Genomic DNA, 27,733 nt, shown 5'->3' on the forward strand with positions numbered 1-27,733 from the left:
CCCCCTATATCCCCCTTTCCCTTCTACGCCTCTCATCACTTCATAACCTCATACTCTAGTCAAGGATGCCCCTAACCGTCGTGTCGATCTCCGGCAGACCATCCCCCACCTCGGCACCGACGCTAGGGTAGAAGTGGAGGTTTTGGACGCCACCAGGCGACCATTCGAAGCCACCACTGTGGCTCCTCCCATCAAAGACAACCGCAATCACCACTGTCACAAACCCAGGCCACCACCGCGCAACCACCACAATACCAACACCCAATCTAAAGTTACCACACCCCAGATGCGCATAATCCAAGCCTTCGATTAGCAAGAATTGGAACAAATTGCAGAGAGTAGTTGGACTAACTTTCGGGTCCATCGATTCTGCTGCTGCTCAACATTTTTGCTCAATTTTTTCGCGGGTGATTCACACAAATTCAAACTATTTACCCTCCAGTTTCTATGGCAGTCCACAATAATTCTCGACCTTTTATGTTTAATCTTGCTAATCTTAGTTTGATTTTGCGTTTCAGAATTATTTTTCTTCCGCTGTAAATTAACATGGCTGATAATCTCGACAATAATAATACTTACAATGTTGAAGCTGCTGAGATTTTGGCTAATGAAGCATTGGTAAGTTTTAATTTTCTTTGGTGTAATTGATTGATTTCCAAATTCTTAGTATTTTCCTTACAACTTTATACTAATATTGTTGCTTATAATTTTTATTATTAGCATCTCCCAATTACTGAAGCAACTCTTATATATGAACAACTTCTGGTCATCTACCCTACTGCTGTAAGCCTTCTCTATCCATACTTTGTAAATTTGAATAAATAATTTCTTATATGAGTATTAAGTTTGTTATATAGGGATAGATCATTGTTGTGTTCAAAGTTATAAAATTCCAGGTTTCGCCAATATTGGAATCATGATGCACTGGAAGAATTGGATTTTTAATGTTAAACCTGAGAATGTTCATTCAAGTTTTGTATGTGGCCAGTGGCTTATCAATTTTTGCCTTGTTATTGGTTCTTAGCCCTATCAAATACTAAAATGTTTTATTTTTTGACTTTTGAATTTCGAAGTCTTTCTCATTTCATCCTTCAACAATCAGACTGATCTAACTTGTATCAACTATCAAGTTTGTTTACTATTACGTTCTTACTCCATTGACTCGAGCATATGTCTCTTAGATGTTCACCAATAGCAATTCGGGCTATCTTAATGGTAGGGAGGAAGCTTACACACTACAGTCACTGATAGTTGAATCATCCCTGATATGATCGAGTAACCCAACTAGCTAAGCGGGACTAGGGTGAGGTCCCGGACATTGGAAGAGCCAGGAGAGGCCAAGTCATTTGACGAAAATTGAAGGCTTAGGGGGGGGGGGGTAATGTTCCGACGAATCGGCGAAGCACCAAAATTTCCATATTGAGGTCTTGATTCTGACACTTCCATGGAGATTTGACCCATGACTATCTCAAGTCTGAACTTCAGCAACTGAAATGGGGTCTACCATTTTGGGAGGGCGTGCCGATTGAGAGAAAATACAGGAGAGTAAGTTAAAAACTTGTACATGTAAGTGACTCTGTGACAAGTTAGCTAGGCTGGGAGGAGATGTGAGAGGTACGGCTGTTTAAAAAATTTGACCAAACAAATTGATTCAAGCAATGATGCGATTTAAAATTATAAACTCGTTTCAAAACTTTCCTAGTTTCTACACAAGGTACAATCTTGTCCAAAACTGCTGTTCTTTAACTGAATGGACTGCGGTTCTTTAACTGAATGGATCGAGAGGGGGGAACAAATGACTCAGGAATTGACCTGGTTCTGAGCAGATTCATGGATTTATTGTAGAAGAATCTGATTATCGTAGAATAAGAAGAGCCGTCTTGGAAACTACTTGACTTAAAAGACGGATGAAACTTCTTTGTTCTTACGGCGCACTCACTGCTATAACCTTAGTATGAAACTTGTTTGGTCTTGAGGTCTTGACTTCCATTCCATTGCGATGCTTGAACCAAACAGCGTTTATGAATCTTCAGAATTCAGATGTCTACTTTTTGTTGATAGCATTTCTTTTGCTCCTATTTTTTGTTATTAGCACACAATGAGATACCATGTTTTTTCTGCTGTGGGTGCAATTGCTTCTTCGCATTTGGTGCAACAAGCCCATTTGTGCAATTGTGTATCTTACCCTTGTTTGACTTTGGTTTAATGGTGACTTTGCGGGGTGGTTGTTGTGTTTATCTTTACATTGAAATACTGAGTACTTATATTGAGGTGGTAAACTTTGTGAAGATTGGCAGGTTTATTTGTGCTTTGAACATCTGTTAATTTATCTCCTTTTATAACTGCTGCACCTTTGTATGGATAGCTGAACCTTAAAAGAGTTCAGAACTTCAGATATTTAGTATAATCCTTCAAATAGAACAGGAAAACATAGATAAAGAAAACGAGCTTCTCTGCTGCATACTGCTCACGACTTTGACTCTTGTAAACTTGTCTGAGTAAAGTTGGTAATGACCTGTGACCTTCTTTAATATACTGAAATACAGTGTCTTGTTTACTTGACCTGGAGGGGAGGCTGTTTGGTCAGTGGAGTATAAGTGAAAAGAAAATCGAAATAAAGGTCTAAGATTTTCACAATTTGAAGTCTGCTCCGTGTTTATGCTTCCTGTGGTTTTTGGTACTTGGTTGAGTGAGCATGTAAGTAGTTGGCTTCCAATTGTTTATTTTATGGTGGAATAGTTTCAAATGGTTCATATAAAACCGATTCCTACCTTGTTTGACTGATTTCCCTAATGAGTGTTCATCGTCATTAGATTCTGACCTTTTGCTTTTTTTAGGCAGTGAATTTCACTTAGAAGATATAACTATCATGCTAAGTTGTATGGAGTGAAGTTCTGTCTGATATCTTTCCTCCCTGATTACGGGTGTAACATTTTTCCTGGATAGTATGCTTTTTTTAAATTTTTTTTTTTTCCATTGTGCATTTGGAATATTAATTTTTTGTATGTATTAATCTAAACTGAATAAAACGATGTACAGGCCAAATTTTGGAAGCAGTATGTGGAGGCACAAATGGCTGTTAATAATGATGATGCTACAAAACAAATATTTAGCCGTTGTCTATTGAACTGTCTTCAAGTTCCTCTTTGGTGAGTGAGTTCTTCTATTTCAATTTGGCTTTACTATGGACAATCTGACATTATAACTTGCTCAGCGAATCTGGTTTATGTGCCTTACATGCCTTTTATCTGGAGTTCCTGTATGTGATACACGAGTATCTTTTGGTGCCTTCTATGCATACTTTGCTTGTTATGTTGTATAGTTAAATTTAAATATGTCTCACTGTGTGCTCCGTATTGTGTTATAGGAGGTGCTATATTCGTTTTATAAAGAAGGTCAATGAAAAGAAGGGCTTTGACGGTCAGGAAGAAACAAGGAAAGCTTTTGATTTTATGCTGAATTATGTCGGTAAGTTCACTCTCCTCGCAGGTCGTACATTAAGAACCTTCAGTAAGATGTATCTCAACTGAATTTTGTCCAATGTACTTGTGTGACCACCACCTTTACCCCACCTGTTCGTTCGGTGAATCGCGATAGGATTAGTATCCAGTCTGACAGAAGGATTGTATAGCCATCAGTCGGTAAAGTTGTTATTTATCATCCTCACCGTCTCCAAATTACGTGCGGGCAATTTTAGTATTTAGGAGTTAGATATTTTGGGCATGGTTTTACGGTAGCAACTGAACTTAGTTGCCTTCTATGTTGTGTCAACAAGTAGGGTGTGTTCATCATTGCTTCCTCTAAACAACTTCTGTTTATATGTCCTTAGTTAGTGTACAAAATTTTAGGGGGCTTCAGGTTGCTAATCATGCCTATGATTTTAGTTGATCAACACTTTTTGGAATTTAAGCTGTTGCGACCCCCATATAAAGCAGCAGCTGTTAAAGTCTCTAATCTGATTTTGTAGCTCTCCTACTTGGATAAAAGTTACAGAAAGGCTTGTAATTTATAGTGATAATGCAAGGCAGGTGGAAAACGGCCCTGATTTTTTTTAAGCAATTGATTGAAGGGTGTGAGAGTCGAGGGATGTTTGAAGTTCTCTGATGATATATTCTCGTAACAGGAGCTGATGTTGCATCGGGCCCTGTATGGATAGAGTACATCAGCTTCTTGAAGTCCTTACCGGTTTGTCATACTTATCTTAACATTTTCTTCTTCAACGATTTTTGCATTCTAACATGGTGATTTGGCAGGCTCGTTCAGCACAGGATGAGACTCAGCGTATGGCTGTTGTTCGCAAAGCATATCAAAAAGCTATTGTTACTCCAACGCACCTCGTCGAGCAACTATGGAAGGACTATGAGAATTTTGAAAATTCTGTTAGCCGTGTGCTGGTAATTTTTTTTATTTTTTTTTTGTAATTTCTTTGATTTTTTTGAAGAATATTTCAACAATTTTTTCATGTAAGCAATCTATCGAGCCTGTTGCTTATTTTCTTTACATTATTCTTGTATACTTGTTTATATTCATAAGGAATATCGGAGTTTTTCTTCATTTAGAATTATGTCAACTTGCACAGCTTAATTACTCAAACATTTAAAATTATTCTTCATGTCTTAGTGATGCATCTACTACTTATCCCTTCACCCAAGCTCTAGGGAGTCTAGAACCTTTCTTATGTAGAAATCACCACAAAGCATTATGTGCCCTTTTTTCCCACACTTGTGTGCGGGTTCAAGTTGGATAGCTTGTTTTTCTAACCAGACTTTGGCTGCCGATTTATTTAAAAATACTTGAATACAGAGGGTACTTTCCTCATAGTTCTAGCTGCTAAGTGTGTTTCCTTTCCAGGAACCCATCCCTAGAAAAGTCTGAATTAATTGCGCTATTAGCTTGCTTAGGGGAGCTTGTTAGTTGGATTGAGTGTAAGTGAGGCTAATTTTTCTAGAGCAATACTCTAGTGCTTGTTCATTATGTGTGGTTGGGCGTTGGAGGATTGATTGTTGTGTTGCAATGCATCAAGTCCCTTTATTCTACTGATATTTGGGTCTAACATTGGAGGATATCTTGCCCTATGTATATCTTCCATACTGCTATTTGATTTTCAATTATATTTTCCTAAGGGAAGTGGGGTTGACAGTTGACTTTAGGCTTTATGTAGGCATATCTCTAGTATGGTTTATCTAGGGCAACGACCACCAGGTTTTCAGTTCCTGTTTTCTTTGAACCACCTTACTTGGTTTGGACGATGTTGGTATATATGGTTAAAATCTCTTCTATTACCCACTTGCTAGTTGGGTTTTGATATGAGTTTATTCAGTGTAGAAGTTCCCTTTCACATGTGGTGGAGAGAGAGAGGGAGGGTCTAGTAAGAAACGAAACACACCACAGAAGGAAGGCTGAATAAGATGGATGAATGAGAGGTAAGCTTCCTTTTCCTTGATATGCAATCGCCCAAACCTGTACCAAGTAGCACAAATGAGCTACCTTTGAGAGGTTTTTGGGGTCTTTAAAACGGCGAGTCATCGTTACGTAACAAACGATGCGGGGAGAAAGACGTGATTTTTGTCGCACCGTTACGTAACGGGGTTCTGCGGAACATCAAATCCAAAACCCGTTATAGAACGTTGTTATGTTACGGAACGATCGAGTCTTAATTCCATGGTTGTGCTCTCCGTTGATGGCAATTACCATTTGCTGATGACTGTCCCGAAATGACAAACGTTGATGCATATTGCATAATGATGCGTCTCACTTTTCTGCATATGACAACTACGTAATTTATATTGCTCTATCCAATATTTATAAGGAGAAAAAGGCTCTTGAAGCAAAAACTTGTTATGCAATACGCAATAATTCTTTTGTTAGATTCTTTACCACCTTTTCTTTTCTTCATTTTTTTTTTTTGGGGGGGGGGGGGTTGATTTCTGTGATTGGGTTCGATGTTGAATACTTGAGAAACCGTAACATTGTTACCTGATTTGCTTGTATGAGATTGGGTACAGCTGTACAGGTTTGCAATTCGCTACCTAATTTGCTAAATTAAACCAAAAATGTACTATTTTCATGTTATCATTCACCTTTTCGGTTCGCGTTTCGTGGGGTGATTAGGGAATAGGTAACGCTAAGCCGTACAATATGATAATTAACATTTTGATAACCTTTTTGCAGGCTAAAGGACTTATTTCGGAGTTCCAACAAAAATTTAATAGTGCGAGAGCAGTCTATCGGGAGCGGAAGAAATATGTTGATGACATTGATTGGAACATGCTGGCTGTCCCGCCAACTGGTTCTTGCAAGGCAATGTATACGTATTAATTTTGGTCAAAATGAAATTGATTAGTAAAAGTTCGTTTGTGTTCATGCGTGCAAATGCATGTTTCGGTGCTTGTGTGTGCATGCTCGCGCTTGCATGTGTTTGTTTGCTAATGTTTACCTGACTTACCGCTGATAAAATATGATCAATAAACTTGGACTGCAAAATATATGAATGTACTTTATATACATATCAATTTTCCATCATACAAAAGAGTTTGAATCTAGTATGTCCTAAATTTTTGTGCCTTTTGTTTGTGTATTTGTATGCTATGGCCATGCAAGGATAGTGTGATTAATCATATGTACTCATTCACTTATTGGAGAGTTATATATCGTTTGTAGTTAGAACTCATTCCCTTCCCACTCCATGCCTTCATTCCTCATGGTTGATTTATTTTTGATTGTTTACAGGAAGAACAGCAATGGGTGACATGGAAAAAACTTTTAGCATTCGAAAAGTAAGTACTGTTGCTGTAAGCCTTTCACTTTTCATTTATATACTTGTAGCTTAAAAAGCATAGTATCGTGTACTACTGTACTACTCTCTCCTTCGCAATAAAATTATCCTTGAAACTCGTGACTGGACATTTTAATGGGTATGATGACCTCATTACTGTTGTTCTTTGTCTTTTAGTTTTAAAATATTAATACAATGAATTTTAATGTATTAATTTATTAAAAAATCCAAAGGGGTTATCATACCTCCCGTCCTTTGGCTATTTCTCTTTAGAACTTGCATTACCCTTGGTTGGGATGGTTGGGTGCAGCCTTGATACATACACCAAAGACGTTCTTAAGGGTTTGAAAGAAGAATGAAGAAAGGTCGGTTCCCTGACTTGTGGAGGATGTTTCTGGTTGCACGTTGATGGTGAACTTAAAAAGCAAGAACACCAGGTGATTTTTAAGGATAGACTTTGCTAAACAAGTCCTGGTCCTTTTTAGTTTTAGGCCATTGGATAGCTCGTCAAGTGTTAGAAAGTGGTAGGTTCTATTAGGCGAAACTCATTGAAGTGGTTCTGTTTTGCCTCCAAAGTAGAGCATTTTCAGATTTGCTGTTTCTCTGTGCCACACTCACCAGAAGGGTTCTGGCTTCCAATGCAGAGAATTTCCGGACAAGATATGTTGGATCCAGAAAAATAGTATTTAAAGTTTTGAGGTTGGTTGATACGGCCATTGCCACTTTTGGGGGTTTAGTGTGTCAGACAAAGCTGTATACTTGAAACAGCTCCTGTTGTGGTGGCAGTCCATGTTCTCATTGGTTGCATTCTTTCGGTGGGTTCTCTCTTCTCAGAGATGTGCACATTCACTCTTCTCCCTGAAGGCACCATATTGGGACGATCCTACATATTAAGTTCCCGATTACTTCGGTTATGAAAAGCTTAGGTCACAGTATGTAAGCATAGCCTCATGGTTGTGCTGAAGAACCTTACTAAACTTATTAAATTTAGGTTTTTTTTTGAAATTTTGTTTTATAGATCAGTATATGACACGGGATGTATGTATTTTTGTGCTGATTGCTAATATATGCTTTGCAGGGGGAATCCTCAAAGGATTGACAGCGCATCATCTAATAAGAGAATTGTTTTTGCTTATGAACAGGTAAAGTAATACGTAGTATGTATACATCTATGCAGCAGAAGTACATTGAAAGTTTTTGTTATTTTCTTCTTGTTCTGATCTACTTGCTCTTTTGTTTCTTTTCCTATTTAGTTTTTCCATTTTTATCTAACTCCCTCCTCTCCACCCCACCAAATGTCAAATCGATATACAGACATTCAGTGGTGGTCTAGTTTCAACATGCAAGTTGCTTAAATTTCATTAGCTCTCTTAATTTATGTGAATAGATTTAGCATACTTAAGTATTCATAGCGTCTTTTCTTACGAAAGATTACACTATGCTCTGTGCAAGGAAAATAAATTCTGAAGCAAAAAGGAAGAGAAATAAGAAAAACGATATAGTTATATGATTTGAGGCGTATTAATTACCTAAGAAGTTCAAGTATACTTGGATGATAGTCCCTCTTATAGAATTTGAACATTGTACAGTGGCAGACAGCATTTGCTTGTACCTTAAAAATGCGCCCGTACTATCTGCAGCATTATATGTGCTTTTGTGGAAGGAGATTAGTTGTTTTCTTGGCTATCTTTATCACTTTTCTGTTGGGCAGCTAATATTTGAACTTTCAGTAACTGCGTGTTGATCTAAATGAGAATACGTATGCCAAACTATTAGTCATTCCCTTTTGCTGCTTGGACTTGTTTCTCGTGGTGTTTGTTTGGTATTCGTGCCCATGCTGTTCCATTGTTACTTCTTAACTTGCCCTTTGTCTTTGGCTGATACCAGTGTCTGATGTATCTATATCATTATCCTGATATATGGTATGACTATGCTTCATGGCATGCAAAAAGTGGTTCTGTAGATTCTGCTGTCAAAGTTTATCAGAGAGCTCTGAAGGCTCTTCCAGGTGACTCTCTTGCTTTAGACTTCTCACAGCTTTGGGTCATGATTTAGTTAGTTGGACAGTCTCTGGTTTCTTCATGATATGAAAGTGTCTGTTTTATACCGTGTGGGCATTTTAATGCCTCTTATTTTCTTTCTTTTATTTTCCTCCTCAAGCAGATTCTGAGATGCTGAAGTATGCTTATGCTGAGCTGGAGGAATCCCGTGGGGCAGTCCAGGTTTGAACCTCTCTTGCTATGTCTACTTGACGTCTTGACCATTATATGCATTGTGTATCTGGGTGCATATGTTCCTGATTAATTTTTCTGCCTCAATGCAGCCTGCGAAGAAGATTTATGAGAGCCTGTTGGGTGATGCCGTGAATGCAACAGCCCTTTCACATATACAAGTAAGGTTTGGGAGAAATTTCGAAGGACAGTTTTTACTCAAATGGTGCTAGATTGGAACAGTTTATCCTGAGCTAAAGAGCACTTTCAAATGTTCTGTGCATACTGTACCACAAATATGACCATTTATCGTAACAGTTGAATATCCTATTGCTATAGAAGCCAAACAATGCATTCAATTGACATAGTATAATAATATAATTAAGATGGAAATAATTGAAGTTCTAATATTCCTGGTCCCTTTTAGCAAACTTTGCTTCAACATATTCAAGAGTATGATATCTTTTGAAGATTGATATTCAGAACCATGAAATAATACCTCCTGCTTATGCAAATAAGGAGAATGCTGATGATGCAACAATATTTATTAGACTCAGCTGGCTGTTGTTGAAAACTCGGAACTTGAAAGAGTCACATGTATGTGCAGCTATATTTCTTCCTTGGAGACCTTTTCTGTGTGCGTTATTTAGATTCTGCAAGAAACTGTGACATAATTGATATGTTAAGTTATATTGATTATCCTGGTTTGACGAAATAATTGATAAGAAAAACCAGACCTCTGCAAAGAAATCAAGCTGAGTGGGCTTTCCACATTTATGAATATTGTTTCTGAAATTTGATTGCTTAAACTATACTCCTCCGTTTCTGAATAGATGCATCACTTGTCTTATTCGTCCATTTCTAAATTATATGCGTCACTTCCATATATAACAACCTTTTACAATTTTTATCGTCTTTCTCCTCTTTCATGGTCTATCAGTATTTCTTTATTGTTTCTCTCTCCATTTCTCATTGGTTCGAACAATTTTTTATTGTTTCTCTCTCTTATAAACCCCTTTGATTAGATTAAAGAATCCATCAACTACCCCATTTGCAAAATATATTACTACTTTAAAAAAAACTCTCCTAAAACTATGTGCAAATACACGTGATGCATCAGAAATGGAGTAATCAAGTTGTGATGAATTTTTATTTAAGGAATTGAAAAAAGTGTAAAATATCTTTGGATTTTAGTCTTTACCTGAGGTAAGTATTTTATGATGTTTTGTTCCTGTAATATCACCACTTTTCAGAAACTGCTTCTATAGCATGTTATAAGTCTCTGTCCTTTCGTAAATATACTTGTGAACTTGTCTTTTCAACCTCTGAACATTTGTTTTGTGCTGTTTGATGCTTCAGTTTATTAGATTCCTTAGAAGAAGTGAAGGAGTTGAAGCCGCCCGCAAATATTTTCTTGATGCTCGAAAGTCACCAAATTGCACTTATCATGTTTATGTTGCATATGCTATGATGTCTTTTTGCCTTGACAAGGATCCGAAGGTAGTTCAACACCCTATCATCCAAGTTTATCAATTAAGTTATGAAGGTTTGTTGTAGCATACAAATTGAAATATGGTTTTATGAATTACATATTATTTGACCCCATAAATACTGCCCCACTTTCTGTCATAATGTTCTAATCAGTATGGCCGGAAAGACGCTGGTAACAAAATTATCCTGAAATTTGTATTTTCTGTATACTAAAACTTTTACATTTTTTTTATTGAGATAGAGGAGTATATGCTTAAAGTAGTTTAGTAATCCTTTCATCTTATTTCACTTGCCACCTTTTAAGTTGTGACACACAACATTGCAAATCTCCACCAGTGGGCAACCCAATTCATAAGGACAGGGGAGTAATTATTATGATATTTCATTTGTTACCATGGGTTCTCTTTCGGATAGGCTCAGAAAAGTAGGACATGTTTTGAACTTCCGTAACGTTAAAAAAAATTATATGCTTGCAACTGTTGAAGTTCTCTGAAGATTATTCTTTACTGCATATTTTGATCGTTACTTTCTTAATCTTTTTGTTTATTGTTGTTGCTGTTATTTTCCTGTTGCTTGATATTATCTGTTGTATCTTCATACAGGTTGCTCATAATATATTTGAAGCAGGACTAAAACGTTTTATGCATGAGCCTGGATACATCCTCGAGTAAGCTCAAATCTTTGTTTATGAACCTTATATATTAGTTGAGCATCCTTGACCAAAAGTTTAATGAACCTTCAGTAACAAAAAAACGTGTGAGGAACTATTTTTATATTAGGCATTGGCAAAGACCACCTAATGCAAATCCTTTTGTAGATAACCACTTTATATATTACTTCTACAGTTCTACCATGCCAAACAAATGTTGATCCAATTTTTGGTAGATGTATGACAATAATGTTTTGAATACTCATTTGTGTAAATCGTAATTCGCTTTCAAGCTATATAAATCCACTAGAAAACTAGATTTTTCACACAGTTCAAGACATAACACAAGCCATGGTTTTTGTGAATTGACGACTTGAAATGTGCAAACTACATTTACACAAGAACATATCAGGTATTTTAAGTTTAGGTTTGTCCGGCCTTGTAGAAAATATGTTAGTTGGTTCTATGCTAAATATATTTATCAAGTGAATTTTTGTGAACTGCCTAATAGGTGTTTTCTGGCAAATTTTCCTTATTATCATAAATTACGAAAGGTGAAAGTAGGTCGTGCCTTGGCCCGGTGGTCAAGTGTCTACATGCTATCCGCTAGGTCACGGGTTTGATTTCCAGAAACAACCTCTTTATGAAAATAAGTGTAAGGGTGCGTACATTTGGATCTTCCCCATACCCTACTTTAAATAGCGGGAGCCTTGTACACTGGGTACGTCCTGTCCTTTTATCATAAATTTTGAAAAGACTTGAAAGTACTTTTAGAAAATAAATTTACCAGTATTTTATAAATGATTTTAAGATAAATCAATGGTCAAGTTTTGAGAGTTTGACCAATAAAGGTCTAACACAAATATAACTCAGAGGGAGTGCATTTTTTAACACATTCTGTGACTTGAAGATTGTGATGTCTTCATACATAAATACATAATGGACGAGAGCACAAGTGGCAAGCTATGGTGAACAAACTATTGCTAAAATATTATTATACAATCATTTAAGAACACAGTCCTTTTTATTGTTTTTCAGTGTAAGCACGATAAAATAAAATGTAAGCGCACGAACTTTATATTCTTCATCCTAACAGTATGTTGCAGATATGCAGATTTTTTGTCACGTTTGAATGATGATAGAAACATTCGAGCTTTGTTTGAACGTGCACTCAACTCGCTTCCACCTGAAGAATCTGTTGAGGTACAAATTCTTTCTCCAGATTGTTCTGGCTCTGAAATCAATCATGTTTAATCTAGTTTCTTGATACAAGCTTCCAGATTGTTGTGGCTATTTAGCATTTGTAACCAGAAAATAACCTTCCAGTGTTTATACTGTGTACTCTTTCTGTGCGATATATAACATTTCGATTCTTGCTCTCTTTGTTTGTACTGCCATTCCTAGAATTAAGCATAGTTTAGGGACCTAACCTCTTTCCAGTGGTTTGGTCACCTTTTAGCGTAGTAGCCAACTGTAGTTACATTATTTTTCACTCTCCTCAGTTTTCTTCCTATTTTGAACAGCAGCAACCAACAAATAAAAACCCCATAACCTATTTTTATATTTTTATATTTTATGGAGTATCATCACCTATAAAATTACGGAATATCATCATCTATAAGGACAACCATCAAAGTACTCCCTCCGTATTTATTTAAGGGATACACTTGGTCGGGCACAAGTATGAAGGAGAAGAATTGAATGAAATAAAGTAATAAAACAAGTGGGGTTGGGGTAGATATTTTAATAAGTAAAACAAGTGGGGACCATGTCATTTTAGAGGGGTGGGGGGTGGGGTGTAGTTCTGAAATTATTTGTTTAATAGGGTGGTGGGACATAGGATATATATTAGATAGATTATTTAATTAAATGGTGGGGTTGATAAGTTACTAAAAAGGGCAAGTGTATCTCTTAAATAAATACGGCTGGAAAAGACAAGTGTATCCCTTAAATAAATACAGAGGGAGTATTAATTATGGATTATTGTCATCTGAAAAATTGAAGATCTCCAACTTAAAGACTTCAGAAAGTATCTTAATGAGCATATCTACACAAGAAATTATAATTATAAATTCCAGTATGTTTCTTTTGGCCTGTTCTTCCCCGGCAATACAAACTATTTTTCTGAATTTTAATGTCCATTAAAATAAATGAAGGTTATAGAACGACTTTCTACCATTAGAACAACCGTCGCGGCGAGTTGGGGGTGATTTCCATCCCGGCGTTGTATAACGGGGTTTCTCGGAACGGTAACTCAGAAACTCGTTATATAACACACAATAGCACATTCTATAATGCAACGGATTTTTTCCATGGTGGGAGGAAAAGGTTGTGTCATTTTAGGTTAGATACGTAAATCCCTTTCTTTGTACTATCTCTTTTCTTTTTTGTTCTTTACTCTCTCCCCACATAGGTGTTCCTTGAAGTTATTTACACTTACACTTTATTCCATTTATGGTTATGAATTAGTACTCTTTAATCCCTGGTCCCACACAAAGTACCCACTTTTTGTCCACTTACTCTTACCCACATGTTACCCACTTTCATACTCTCTTTTTTTCTTAAATTTTGTGCAAATAGTAACCGTAAAGAAGAAATAGGAACGGAGGTAGTACTTATTAGTAGTAAGAGGAGTTACCTTACTGGTTAGGTTTTAGGTGATAGAGACGTGTCTCATCATTTTTGCATACTTTTGGAGTCATTCTCAAATTTTGACCCTCTTCTTAATTAAGAATATGTGGGTTTTTCACCCAGATTGATGTTGCTTTTATTTGATAGAGAGAGAGACGGTGCTTTGATGGAAGAGCTGGATGGGGAACATTCTCTTATGAATTATCTTGAAAAAGGTTTCTCTATAGGACGGGGTGTGAGATAGATGGTGCAACCCTAGTGGATAGGATGGGGGATTCCCGTAGTAGTCTTTTATGCATGACTTGAATTGGGAAATGCTAGGATTATATTTGATATCAAAGAGTTGGAGGTATGAGGATGCTGGTGCTATAGTTAGAGATCAAGGTTTCCTTACTTTATTATAATTTTTATTAGGCTTTTTAGTGAACTGGCTATGTTGGTCTGGGCATGTGAGATGTTGATCTGAAGGCAACCAGTAACAAAAGTGGAGAGTTGGGTTAATGGGGATTTTAGAAGAGGCTGATGGAGGCCAAAGATGACTTGAATGGAGGGAGTGAAAATGGGTTCAAAGGCTAGCACTAGGTATGTAGGAACTAAATTTTAACATGCCAAAAGGGAATGCTTAGCGAGTATTTGAAATGCAGGGGTTGTTAAATTTGAGTTTGATACGAGAAGGTTATGACAGGGTGTGTTCATCTACTGGAGTTTCTTGGATAAATGTGATGGACTGTAAAGGCTAGGGTTTAGGATTTGGGGTTACTTTCTTGTCAATACTAGTTGATGCTAATTGAGTTCTTCTTACAATGCATGACTTTTTCCTAAAAATTTCTTGTCAAGATCTACTGTCATGGAAGTTCCCTGCCCAATCTTGAATTCTTATGAAACTATTTCACATTTGTAAAATTTTGAATCAACTCATTTTTATTGCCCTTTTGGTTTTATGCAATTTTGTTTTCGTGTTTGTATTCTCATCTTCTGTTGGAATGTTGGATAATAGTAGCCTTGAGGTTTAGGTTCAATTATCAGAATATTAATTTAAGTGGAAGGTACCTTGGGAGATCTTGTTTAAATTTAATACCTATCTGATATGTTAAAATGTAAAGGCTTTGTGGTCTGGTCAGTTTTTTTCCCCTTCGGATGCAATAAACTAATGTCCAGTTTCCTTAGTCATCCTCTCACTGTGTAGTATTTTATAAATTTTGGTCTATGGTTATTTGTAAACTGAGTTTTTTATTCCACTGATTATATTTTCCACAGGTTTGGAAACGGTTTGCACAATTTGAACAAACATATGGAGACCTGGCTAGTATGCTGAAGGTAGTTAATCTTTACTAATTATTATTTGTAAAATCCGAATTTTATATAGCTCTTCGTGTATGGTGGCCATTGGGTGTGCTTGCTGATTGTTATTACAGTCTAAGGAGTTCATCTTTTGCTATGAATAATTTTTAGCAGGTCTAGTGAGAGTGGTTACTGATAATAATGAAATTTTCTTTTTAACTAATCAAGGATTTTGGCCTTCAGAGACCTAGGCACGTTGTATTTGGGGTTCCCCACCTTTTTTCTGTTGTTGCATTTAACTGTTCTGCAAAACTTGGAAATGAAGAGGAGGTCTTACAGGACAATGAATTTTTATTGTATGCATACTACAGAAAAACATTAATAGAACATGCTAAACTAAGAAAAAGAATATAATTATTTTTCCTGCTTTTGTCAAAAGTGTACATTAACCAGTGCGACATTTAAAATGATTATTTAGTTGGTCCTTGCATGATTTAATACCCGTGTATTCATAGACACGGTATTGGTTCTTTTAGCATAATCTCTAATGTTTGTTGCCAGGTTGAGCAAAGAAGGAAAGAGGCTCTTTCCCGGACAAGTGATGATGGGGGTTTAGCACAGGAAGGTTCACTACAGGAAGTAATTTCACGATACAGTTTCATGGATCTTTGGCCATGTTCATCTAAGGATCTGGATCATTTAGCACGGCAAGAGGTGTGTTTCACTTTGTTTCTTCTCTTTGATTCATACCCCGCTCCCACCCCCAGCAAAAAAGAACGAAACAAAATAGTGATGATAGAGCAGTTAACATCAGATTATCTATTTTGTAAGCATTTGTACTTCTACATTCTTTTCTAAAAATTCTGTACAGGTGCTTCGTGTAATTTTTGATATATATTTAAATGATGATGCCATTAGTTTCCTTGATATGGTAGAAAGAAATAAAGAAATTTATGTGAAGTGGTTAGACCGTTAGACAGCATGTTGCTTTTCTGTTTACTTGTGCTGCACATTGTTTCATATTAATCAAGAATTGCTAGAGAACCTAATTTCTGCCATGCCTTGTTTCTGTTTAATAAAGAAGCTAAAGACTAAAGTAGTTCCTGACTTGAAGAACTGGTTGTATGATAGTGGCTAATGTGCTGACAGACAGAGGACATACCGACATATGTCTTTATGTAACTGTTTTGGGGGTATTATTAACTTAGTGGACTTGTGGTGTGAAAGTTCAGTTCAGAATCCTTTCTTGTTGCTTCTAGTTGGGTTTAGCTTCAAAGAGTCAACAATAGGAAATCTTGAGTGTTGTGGCGAGGATGCTTAAGAAAAAAGAAATTTTACAAGAATAATCCCAACTATTGGTGGTCTTCTCATTTTAATCTCAACCATAATTTATTTCAGAATAATCCTCACCATCACCATACCCTTCCCAAAACAGTTCCCCATTGCCTGGAACCTTTAAAACCGGTAACTTCTTTCTTTTATTTTATCTCCTCTCTTTTTTCCTCTCTCTCCTTCAGTAGTCCTTCCTCTCCCAAATACTGGCTATCTGCAACGAACCAAATCACCCATTTCTCCACATTCTCTCTCCTCGATATATCCTCACTCTAATGGCGTATTAAACTTCCGGCACGGTGGCACCTCAATTCCTGTATCTAGTACTTCTTTTATTTTTTCCTCCGAATTCAATCACATACTTCATCCAACTTGAGTGTGGGTGTTAATTTTTTTATATTCATTTTGCTGATAAGAAAATGGTGCGGAGATTTGGGAACATGGCTGGCTTATTCCAAGTGATACACATCTGATGTTAGATTTCTAGATAAAGAAAATGTCGTTCAAAACAAGGTTACCTTTACTCATATACAAAAAAGGAAACGATTTTTTCATGAAATACCCCCGAGGTTTTACTTTATTCACAAAATACCCTCATAATTTTAGGTATTCAGTATTCACCATATACCCTTGTTAAGCAACGACTACTTTTTCAAAAAAAACTAGCCGTTGGCCAATATTCCAAGCATCCTCTACTCTATATAAAGAAGCAACTACATTGTTTCCAACACATCTCTTTCTATGCTTCCCACACATTAACAAGTTTGGTAATCAAGAGCTGAGAGGTAATGAGGAGGTCATGGAGGTCAACCAAAGGCAAAATGTTCCAAGAAAAACCATGAAACAGAATAACGACATTCATATTTTAAGATATGAAAATGTTGTTTCCGACTATGCTTGTCAAATTCATGAAGTTGCCAGCCAACCTTGTCTAACTAATGAGCAAAAGCACTATTATGGTTTTTGTAAATGATTAACAAAATACCTTGTCAAAAATGGGGTATTCAGCTGTGAAACGCGTGTAAGCAAACTCCATGATCTCCTCATTACCTCTCGGCTCTTGATTACCAAACTGGTTAATGTTTGGGAATCATAGAAAGAGATGTGTGGGAAACAATGTTGCTGCTTCTTTATATCGAGGAGAGGATGCTTGAAATTTTGGCCAACGGTTTTTAAAACTAGCCGTTGCTTAACAGGGGTATATGGTGAAAGTTTTAGATAACATAGGGGCATATGGTGAAAAAATGAAAGTTTCTTATGGTCCCTTAACGAGAGGGTCACATCATGCAAGAAAATGAAACCTCAGGGGTATATAGTGTGAATACCTGAAACTACGAGGGTATTTGGTGAATAAAGTCAAACCTCTGGGGTATTTCATGAAAAAACCATAAAGGAAAAGTTGATTTTAATAATACAACCTTTGGTCGGTCTGGTTAAAATGGGCTAACCTTAAAATAAATGAGAATAATACTTCCTTTGACATTCATCCTCTTTTATTACAGCATTTAACAATGTGGCTATGTATGTTGCATGTTTCTTTATTTATTTTTTCCCTTTTCTTCTAACGCCACTAAAATCCTCCTTTCCTCTCTTCTCTTGATACTGCTTTTTTGTTTTCCCCTTTTCTTTTCTCCCATCAATCCTTTTATCCCTATTAAGCCAAACCCCCCATGATCCCTCATCGACGCGTAGCAGCCCATACATCGCGGCAAGCTTGCCTCCCTGCTGTGGGATGAGCTCATTAGACGACTGTCGACAGAGGTGGTTAAGAGCAAAGACAACGAGGGGTGATGATTAGTTTCCTTCCTCCTGAATCACGACAGTTGCCCCCAAATTTGAGTCTAATGGTAGCGTCGACGGCTGCCCCTTCATTTTGTAGGAAATGAGGACTGGATCCCCCTCAGAAAAATAAAATAAATTGAGGACTGGATTTTTCAGTTGCTTTGTATTCGCCGGTAGTCTCCCAACAAAGTAAGTTCCAAATTAGGGTCGTCGATTGGCTCAAATTTGACCCGGAATCGAGATTAAGGTTTGAATGGCACCCGAGATGCAATTTATGGGGTTTTCAGGAGAAAGAAAACGGGAGGTGATTTTTTGATATTCAAGGTGGTTGTGCTGGTGAAGATAGATCATTTTAAGGTGGCAGGGTGGTGATGAGATAGTGAGACCAGGTCTTTATTGTGGTGGCTGGGGTATAAGTTACTGGCAAGAAAGAGGAGGAAGAAAAGAGAGAGTTTAGGTGCCAATTGATTTGGTTTTTAACACATGACGACAACTGTACTCTTTTCCCAAATCAAATGTAAAAGAAAAGGGAAAAAAAGTAGTATGTGAGAGAAATGGGGTCCACTAAGTCAAATAAAGTCAACTTAAAAGTTTTCCGGTTACCGGTCACCCCAACCCAATAAAAGAGGATGAGTGCCAAAGTTTTTATTATGTCTAGTTAATCTTAAAGTGAGCCTGTTTTAACAGACCGACCAATTTTGTGTTTATTAGGATCAATCTTTCCTACAAAAAAAGATGCAGCCTCTGAATTAAAATTGAACGAAAAAATTTGCGTCAATTTTTTTTTGAATGAAGTAATTGAACAGATGGTTGCCAAGTTTGAATGTTAAAGGAGTTGTAATGGAAAAGAAGGCTAGCTGGAGACAAAAGTAGCAGCATCATGGGTGTTTTCAAAGAGAGCGGAGGATTGGAGGAGAGAGAGAGAGAGAAGAGAGATGAATGTCGCGCGAATCAAGCAACTCCGGCGCAATTCGCCACCGACAAATCGATGAAACACATCGTGTTGGTGTAGGCTGCTGTGGCTACGAGGAGAGAAAAAAGAGTTGGTGATGTGTGTTGTTGAAGAAGATGAAGTCTCTGCTGCTGTTGTTCTTAGCTTCTTCACTTTTTAGCTCTAATGGCGATTTTTCATAAGAGAATAAAAATAAAATGAAAAACTAACCAATAAGAAAATGACATGTGGACGTACTAACCTACACAACAGGTTAAAAATGACTGAGACTAATATGAGAATGTTACGCCAATAGTTGAGATTACTCAGTGTAGTTGGGATTGAATGAGAAGACCACTAATAGCTGGGATTATTCTTGTTAATTTTCCTAAGAAAAAAAGGATGATGCCCTTGATTTATATCCCTATAACGATTCATAAATTAGGTTATATCACAATCAGAAGTTCTCGTATAAAATAAAAAAAGGGACATAAAATCGAAAACGGATAACTAGGAGTTATGCCTAGTCAAGTTCTTAAAATTCATGCATCTTGTATCACAGTCCACAGATGACATAATCTTACAGCTGTTGTTATCTCTCTCACCCTCATCTTGAAGGTTTTGTTTTGGTGGTTGTATTGACTTAAAGGTGGTTCTCAGAACCTTTTCAAAAAATATAAAAAAGACAGCATTACTTAATGCTTTGACTTACTCTATTCGTGTGAAGTTTAGCTCTGTGTTCTTCATTACAATTTTCTACCTGCATACTGGTTAAGTTTAATCTAGTATGGCATCAAAGGTGTCTGCTGGAAGCCTGGAACACTCATGGTCTAAGACTCCAAGTCTTGCTGTATCTAGAAGATTTTGTTTGTGGTTAATTGTGTAAATGGTGGGTCATTGGAGGCTTGGACACACTTTTTAACGGATATCAGTTCAATTCATTGACCATACCTCACATAAAGTTAGCTCTTTACTCTCCCTTGTTTTTCCTTGCACACTGGATAAGGTTGTATTTCATTAGAGACATCTCCTGGTGACTCTAAAAATGAGTTACAGATCCTAGAGCACAACTACTTCTTGAGATTTGAAGATATTTTGTATATTTGGTAACTTGATGATTCATGAGTACTGAACACAACATTCGGTTTAAACGTCCAGTGGCTCACTATGAACATGAATAAAAGACCAGAGAAGTCTAGCGTACCAAATGGAGTAACTACTACAGGTACGGAATTCCTGAACACTGGGTTGATTGTGATAGATTTTACTCATGCTAATGTTATCAAATATCGGTGCGGTATGGTTGTGCTACTTAAGGTGAAGAGAAGAGTACTTCAGGAGTTACCACTGTAATGGATCAAGCTTCCAAAGTGGTTTATCCGGATATTACCCAGATGGTGATATATGAGCCGGGGCAGAAACAAGGTATGTAGCCAGACTCTGCAATGATTACTTTTTAGTGTAGCTGTTTTTGCATTAACTGTCATGATAGTGGAATCCATGAATAATCTCCAGTACATACATCTATGCTCTATACCGAAACTATCAGACCCTACAACTGTTTAGATGCATTGCAACCTGGTGCAAACAATACTATGTTCTATGTGTTGGATTTGTTCAGCCAAAATTCAAAGTTTGAGTTGAACCTTTTACAATGCCAGAAAATCATTTATTTGCATGAAAGTCTCAAGGTTCAATTTCGAGCACACACTGAGGTGGTAGGTGCAGTCAAGCAGTAGTAATGGCCGAGGAGGCACAGCCCGCGTGTGTGCCTTGCTCAATCTGTGTTGTGTGAGGTTCTGATATCATGAAAGAAGAGATTGTATAGACTTATTGTAAGATAAAATTAGCTATTTGTTTGCTCTACACAATTCTACTGCAAATAAAACTTGAAATTAAAATAATATGAGCAAAGAGAGCTGGAATAAGTCGCTGATGCAATGAAACAACCTCCTATATATATATGCCACTTAATTAGGGTATGATATACTCTCATATGGAGTCCGGATCCTCTAGAGTTTTAATAAAACTCTACAAGGTAGAGTTGTATCTAAACCATACATTTTAAAATCAATGACTTATATTGATGAGAAAAAATAAGGGAAATTTTAGAAAGATAATATATGAACCATTGATTTTTCATTCAATGGTTGAGATGCTCAAACTCTACCTTGTAGAGTTATTTTAGAACTCTAGAGGATCCAAACCTCTCATATGAGTTGTTAGTCGTCTACAAATTCTGGATCTTTTATTCAGTTAGAAACTTAGTATAATGGGCAATATTTCAAATGAATCAATGATTACATCTATCGATCAGTCATGATCAGATATATTTTTCATTGTCCTCATAAATGTGACCCTAATGGATATTTTAGAGGCTGAAATATTATGGGAGTCTGCTTTAATTTGATTCACTAGAATTTTGACTTCTAGCATTAGGCAAGATTTAAAAGAATCAAGTTCTTCATACACTTGGTGGTTAAGGCATTAAACTTCTCTGATGACAAGCAAATATTAAAAAAATTATTGCATCACCATAACATACCTTTTCAGCTTTTGCAAAATTAACCAATGATAACATCATGTTAAGCTATGTGAGCGATGCATCGTAGACTTAAAACCTTGCATTTTACTTTTATTCTTTTTCTGGATGTTGAAGTTCTGATCGTTGGCTGCAGGATCAACAGTTCTTCCAAGTGGAGTGGTAGGTGGTCTTCCCAGCGTCTCTACTACCATGTCAACATTTGATGGGATTTTGAAAGCAGCTCCTCCTGCGCTTGTAGCATTTATAGCAAATCTTCCTGCCGTAGAAGGTAATAATCGAACTTATTCTGAGTGCTTCAATATGTGTAATCAATTTGTCAGTGATTAATAATGCTTTGATCTTATGCACAAACCCAAAAAAAAATAAAAATAACCCCTTGTCTGTTAAGGATTAAGATTAAGATAATTGTCATTCGTCTCCTGTATGGAAATGTTTAGTTATGGCCTTACCTTGTATGTATCTCCTGAATCCTAATGCACGAGCGATCCCTATGTAAGACTCATGAGTCATCTATTGTTAAGTTAACTTATTCTTAGCAGTTCATCTTCATATCTTCCTAATACCCATTTAAAAGACATTGCTAAGATGGTATTAGATCCAAATGCATGAAATTAGCGGAATTCGTAACTTTTTGTTCTGGCTATTCTATGGCTGAGTATTAAGCAAATCCTAACTCACATTCCTAACTAACTGCAATTTCTACAATCAGCCGTTTTCATTAACCAAAACAGGACTTGATAACGGCTGATTGTAGAAAGTTGGTTCAAGTTCATGGGGTGGAAAGTCCATCCACCAATACATTTTCAGCCATAATTCTAGTGAGAGAAGCGACTTCTTGACCGGGCTTTCGGTATTGAAATGTATGAACACAAGGCAATCTGCAGCTGTACTCTTAGGCCATAGTAAGTCGTGAATGCAATTTCAGTTACATGTATTGTTCAAAAAGCACAAAAGCAAGTTCGGTTGGATTTTATTGTCGAACCCATTTTGTAAAGGAAAACAAGTTTTCATTATCTCTTTAAGACTATAATTGAATTCCGATCTTAAAGTTTCAAAATTCATTTCTTCTTTATATTTAGTGTTCAATTTGAGGGGTGTTGTGGAGTAGGAGTTTTTAGTCAAGTATCCCACAGACCCACACCCCCACATACTAAGTATCCTTTAAAGTTAAAACGTATAGATGTTATCGGCCCTTAAAAGTTTAAATCTTAGACACAGGTTCTAAGTTGGGTATCCATTGGCTTAATCCACACATGTTTTTATTTGAGTGTTTTAAAAAATTTATCATTTGTTGAGCACAACCCCTGATCATCAGTCTTAAAGTAAAGAATATCCAGTCTCTAATTTAAACACTTCAGACCACAAAGAACCGTATGCATAACAAAGGAACCAATAATTTTCAATAAAACATGCCTTTTGATCAAGGAAGATTGCTTAATCTTAGTAGATTAAGTTCTCTATTTGAAAAATTATCCAGTATAGTTAAGCAGCTAGATACAACCATTGGAATTGGCATTGTACTTAGGAAGCATGTGGGACTGACATTTAAAGAAGAAATTTGAAGCCGATGTTAAAAGGGCGAAAAAGGATGCAAAATTAGAACCTCCAAAACTAGTTCGTAACTTTGATCCCGATGCATTTTTAGAAACGGGTGACAAGGTGTCATAGGATTTGTGGAGAAGGGCTATTCGGATGACAAGTCTTTTAAGGTGGTAGTAGTTAAGCTTAAGGGATATGCTGCTTTATAGTGGGAAAATATAATGCTGCATAGAGCTGGAAAAGGAAGTCGTTAATTCTTGGGCAAAGATTAAAAAAAATGATAAAAGAGAGGTTTAAGTTTTATTTTTTTTTACAACTTGGAATTAAACATGGTATCATCAACATAGGAATGGGCATTGAGGAGTATGTAATTTTTAATTTCATGAATTTGAAAACTGTGATGAAACTTCAAATGGAAAGTAGGAAAGAGAAACTATAGCATGTTTGCTAGAGAAGGGGGAGACGGGCTTGTAAGAAGGACGATACTGGCTTTGAGGGTTATGTTCATATTGTTTTTTCCTTCCTGGAAGTTTGTCCTTGTGTACTGTTCTTAGTTAAAGAGAACTTGAGGAATGGCGTCAGATCTTGATAAAAGTTATGATATTTTCTGCCTGCATGTAATGATTTATGTTCGCCAGTATTCAGCATTTTGCCTATTGCTGCCTTTTTTAATTACTCGTTGCTGTTTTCTCACCGACTCTAAAGGTGTTGTCTACCCCTCCTCTAATTGTTTGGATTTTGAAATCTTAGGTCCAGCACCAGATGTAGATTTTGTGCTGTCAATTTGTTTGCAAAGCAACCCTGTAACTGCACATGCGGTGAAGCATATGACATCAGCAGGGCAAGTACCTGCAGGAGCTGCTTCTGGTGTAAGTGAGCCTTCTGGCTCACACAAAGCCCGCCCTGCTCCAAGTGGTTCATCTGTGAGAATGACAAGAGATGGACAATCTGGAAAGAGGAAAAATGCAGATAGTATGTATTTTAATGTAGTTTCTTCACTTTTTATCATGCTGCATGTTGTTTTGCAAAGTGCATGAGTGCATGCGTATGTTAAGAATGGACATGGCATACCGGGATTTTGCAAGCATCTTAAATATGCATGGTGACTCATCCCCTTATTTCATCTAGAGATTTTTTTCTTATCACAGGGCAGCTGATAATGGAGTCACCTGGCCTTTCAGGAAATTCTTCCTAATGGCATAAGACTTGTTTCAATGTGAACTAGCTTCTGTGGCAAGTCTTTAGAGTTGTGTCTGAAACCCAGAATCTATTGCCTTATCACGGACCTCGGACGTTTGATCCAATCTTTAGCATATAAAATGAAATAATAATATAAGGAGGTGGAGTAAAATAAATATAAATTTTACAACTGAAAGGGGTTAAAAGTTCTCATTTTCTCTATAATGTAATCCTCTTCGCCAGTTGCCATTTGTACCTCTTCCAAAGACTAGAATCAGACAAGACTTCGAGTTCCATTTATTCAAATTTCAAAAGGGACAGAGTGGTATGATAGATGTGAGTACTAAGATTCCTTTAAGCATACAGAGTGGTCTATTTGACAATGAACTGGATAATGCTATTGTCTCAAGGGATGATAAAAATCTCATAAATGAGAATCGAGGTCATTCTAATGAAATCATGATTGCTTCTCCTTTAGGAACAAGTTTTTAGTTTCACAGTAATTGGTTTATCTGATAGTTTGCTCTGCAAAGAAATTTTCTTTTGTTCTTTCTCTTCTTCCTCTTGTTAAATATGTATGCCATGGTACCAACCTTTTAGTCCCATAACTATTTTTTGTTTCCTTATAAAGTTGATCTGAACTCTGAAGGTTGTCATTATATAGTGAACTGATATCTGCAAAAGACCAGGAAACTGAGGACAGTCAAACTCAAAATTAAATGTGTTTCATTAAAAGAATAAAAATTAGAAGTATATGTATAAATAAATTGGCTGCTCCACTTAGCTGAAACCAAGCACAAGTCATTATATTTAGTGTTAACTAAGAAATTGCTTGTAAAAATGATTTTGATCTCGTGAGTTGCTTGAGAACAGAGAACCACAGGTTCGAAATGTCATTTAGAACTGTATTCATTGGTGAGTTGCTACCTTGAGTTTGCTGGTTGTTTTACGTAAATGATGGTTGAAGTTGGGATGCTGTAAATTCTCAGACAGTTTTTTTCTCTTGGCTCCCAACAACTTGATGCGGTGTCATCTTGAGTTTTCAAATTGGATTTTAACAGTGATTTAGTACTTGCTCAAGATTACAACATAAAGGATGTTGAATTATTTTGCAGGACAAGATGATGATGAAACTGCATCAGTGCAGAGCGTGCCTCTTCCTAAAGATGCCTTCAGATTACGTCAATTGCAGAAATCTCGTGGAGGAACGGCCTCACAAACGGGATCAACATCATATGGAAGTGCCTTTTCGGGAGAACAGTCTGGTAGCACAAGCTGATAGTCTCATACTGCAATTTTGTACAATTAGCATTTGTAACAAAAGTTCTTTTTGTTGTATATTAGTATTTAGGTCACCATTAAATTTGATTCTTGACTGTATAATGTCCCCAAATAATGTAATGTCTCAGTAATCCTTCTAATTCACTTTATCCCTTTTGAGTTTCGCTTCTCAAAAGTTTGAACAAAAGGTCTTGCGCGCACAAGGTGTACAATAAATTTATTGTACACTAAGATAACTTTAACCTTTTTTTTTGTAACTTTAACCTAGTTTTGATTAACTTTTATATTAGTAAAAAAATTGATAGATAAATATTTTAAAGGATTAAATGATTAATTTTATACATTATTAGTGATTTTGAAGAAATAAGTTTTTACTAAAATGAAAAATTGTATCACTTAAAAATAGATAACTTTTACCTATATAAGCTTAACTTTTAAGCATTTAGAATTAACTTTTACTCCGGCGTACAATATTTATTGAACACCAATTGTAAATAAGAATTTGTGAAGTCTGAAATGCTCATTGAATCGTGATTCCTACAACAGTTAGTTAGGATTATTTCTTTTGTTGGTGTTTCTCTTATAGTTTTGTATTGTTTACTCGAGGGCGAGTAAATGATTAATTTGGGGGAGTTTGATAAGTTGGGGTGAGTAGTTTTGTCAACTATTAAGTGCTTATTTTCTCTCATTTTTATCCTAATTCCATCCTTATTGTGCTTTTTCAAGCTTATTTTGTTTGGTTTTGGCGGATCATTCTACTATGGTCATCATAAAATTGTCCATTGCTCAGAATTAATATGGACTACAATAAAAACTTTTCTTTTACCTTTAAATTTAATATAAATGATATATTTTAATAATGGTTGTTTTTATCTTTAAATTTAAATACACTATTTCTTTTATAAAAATAGTTTTGTAATTTCTGAATTTTCCAAAATTAATTATTTGTATTTTGCAAAATGTAAAAATTAATAATTAGGATAATTAAGATAATTAGCCAAATCTAATTAAGAATGGGGTTTGTAAATTTCTCTCTCCTTTGGCCAAGCCGTCGTCGGACCACCACGCGAGAATGGGTTCGACAGGTAGGCACGACCATCGACTGGCGTTGTGGTGCGAGTTGTTGGGGGCTGCAACGGGGAGGGGGGCGGCGACAGGGTGGCTGGAAACCCTAACCGGGTTGGGATAAATTTAGGCCCAGGTTTTTTAACGTCTCCCAGTTTAATATAAGTTTATAATAAAAATCTGCAACTAATAACATAATAACAATTATGTCTTAGTGGTTATGAACATGTTAAAATTCTTTGCACACAATTGGTTGGAGGTTCAATCCTTGATGTAACCATTTTTTTTGTGTTTTTATTTTTGACATTTATTTGATAACCATCTTTTTTCCTTTTTATTTTTATGTTTTATTTTTTGACATTTACTTATATCTTCTAAAATAAAAGATAAATCTTACATAAATTATTTTTAATATTCTTTTAATTAAATATCGAAATTAATTTTTGTGTTTTTATTTTTGACATTTACTTGATAACCATCTTATTTCCTTTTTATTTTTATGTTTTATGTTTTATTTTTTAACATTTACTTATATCTTCTAAAATAAGAGATAAATTTTACAGAATTATTTTTAATATTCTTTTAATTAAATATCAAATTTATACCTACTCCCTCCGTTCCATAATGTTCCTCACTTTTCCATTATGCCTGTCTCTAATGCACCAATGTGACCGTTAATAATTTTAATTTTGTATTAGTAAAAATTATAAAAAATTGATATTTAGAAAATTTATATTGAAACGAATCCAATGATATTCCACAAGTTAACATTTATACTCTTAATCATACTATTAATTACGGTCAAAGTTTTTAAACTTTGACCATACGAATAGTGAACATGTGGAGCATAATGGAACAGAGGGAGTATTATCTTATTTCAATAAATATAAACTCTTGGACATGTAGCGACTAATTTGAAAAGTGAATCACTCGTGAGATTAATATTATAAAAATTTATATTATGATCTATTTGTTTGAGGTAACTTGCAAGAAAATATAAGGACATTACCTCAAACGAAAATATAGTTGGACATTGTTGTTG

General features: G+C 36.0%; 1 protein-coding gene across 1 annotated transcript; it reads left to right on the forward strand.

The window, feature by feature from the left end:
• On the forward strand, window positions 1-25,775 carry LOC110802681 (cleavage stimulation factor subunit 77). The gene is made up of 23 exons (XM_022008122.2): window positions 1-407; window positions 519-618; window positions 721-783; window positions 3,040-3,149; window positions 3,368-3,468; window positions 4,124-4,185; window positions 4,254-4,394; window positions 6,172-6,300; window positions 6,730-6,776; window positions 7,854-7,917; window positions 8,663-8,783; window positions 8,939-8,997; window positions 9,099-9,167; window positions 10,345-10,485; window positions 11,079-11,143; window positions 12,232-12,328; window positions 15,014-15,073; window positions 15,599-15,751; window positions 20,241-20,307; window positions 20,400-20,507; window positions 21,761-21,895; window positions 23,917-24,138; window positions 25,461-25,775. The coding sequence occupies exons 2-23, from the start codon at window positions 547-549 to the stop codon at window positions 25,622-25,624; spliced, it is 2,250 nt and encodes a 749-aa protein (XP_021863814.1). The 5' UTR covers window positions 1-407; window positions 519-546; the 3' UTR covers window positions 25,625-25,775.
• Window positions 25,776-27,733: the final 1,958 nt, after the last annotated feature.

This window comes from Spinacia oleracea, chromosome 5 (assembly GCF_020520425.1).
Source record: "Spinacia oleracea cultivar Varoflay chromosome 5, BTI_SOV_V1, whole genome shotgun sequence".
Lineage (NCBI taxonomy): Eukaryota > Viridiplantae > Streptophyta > Magnoliopsida > Caryophyllales > Amaranthaceae > Spinacia > Spinacia oleracea.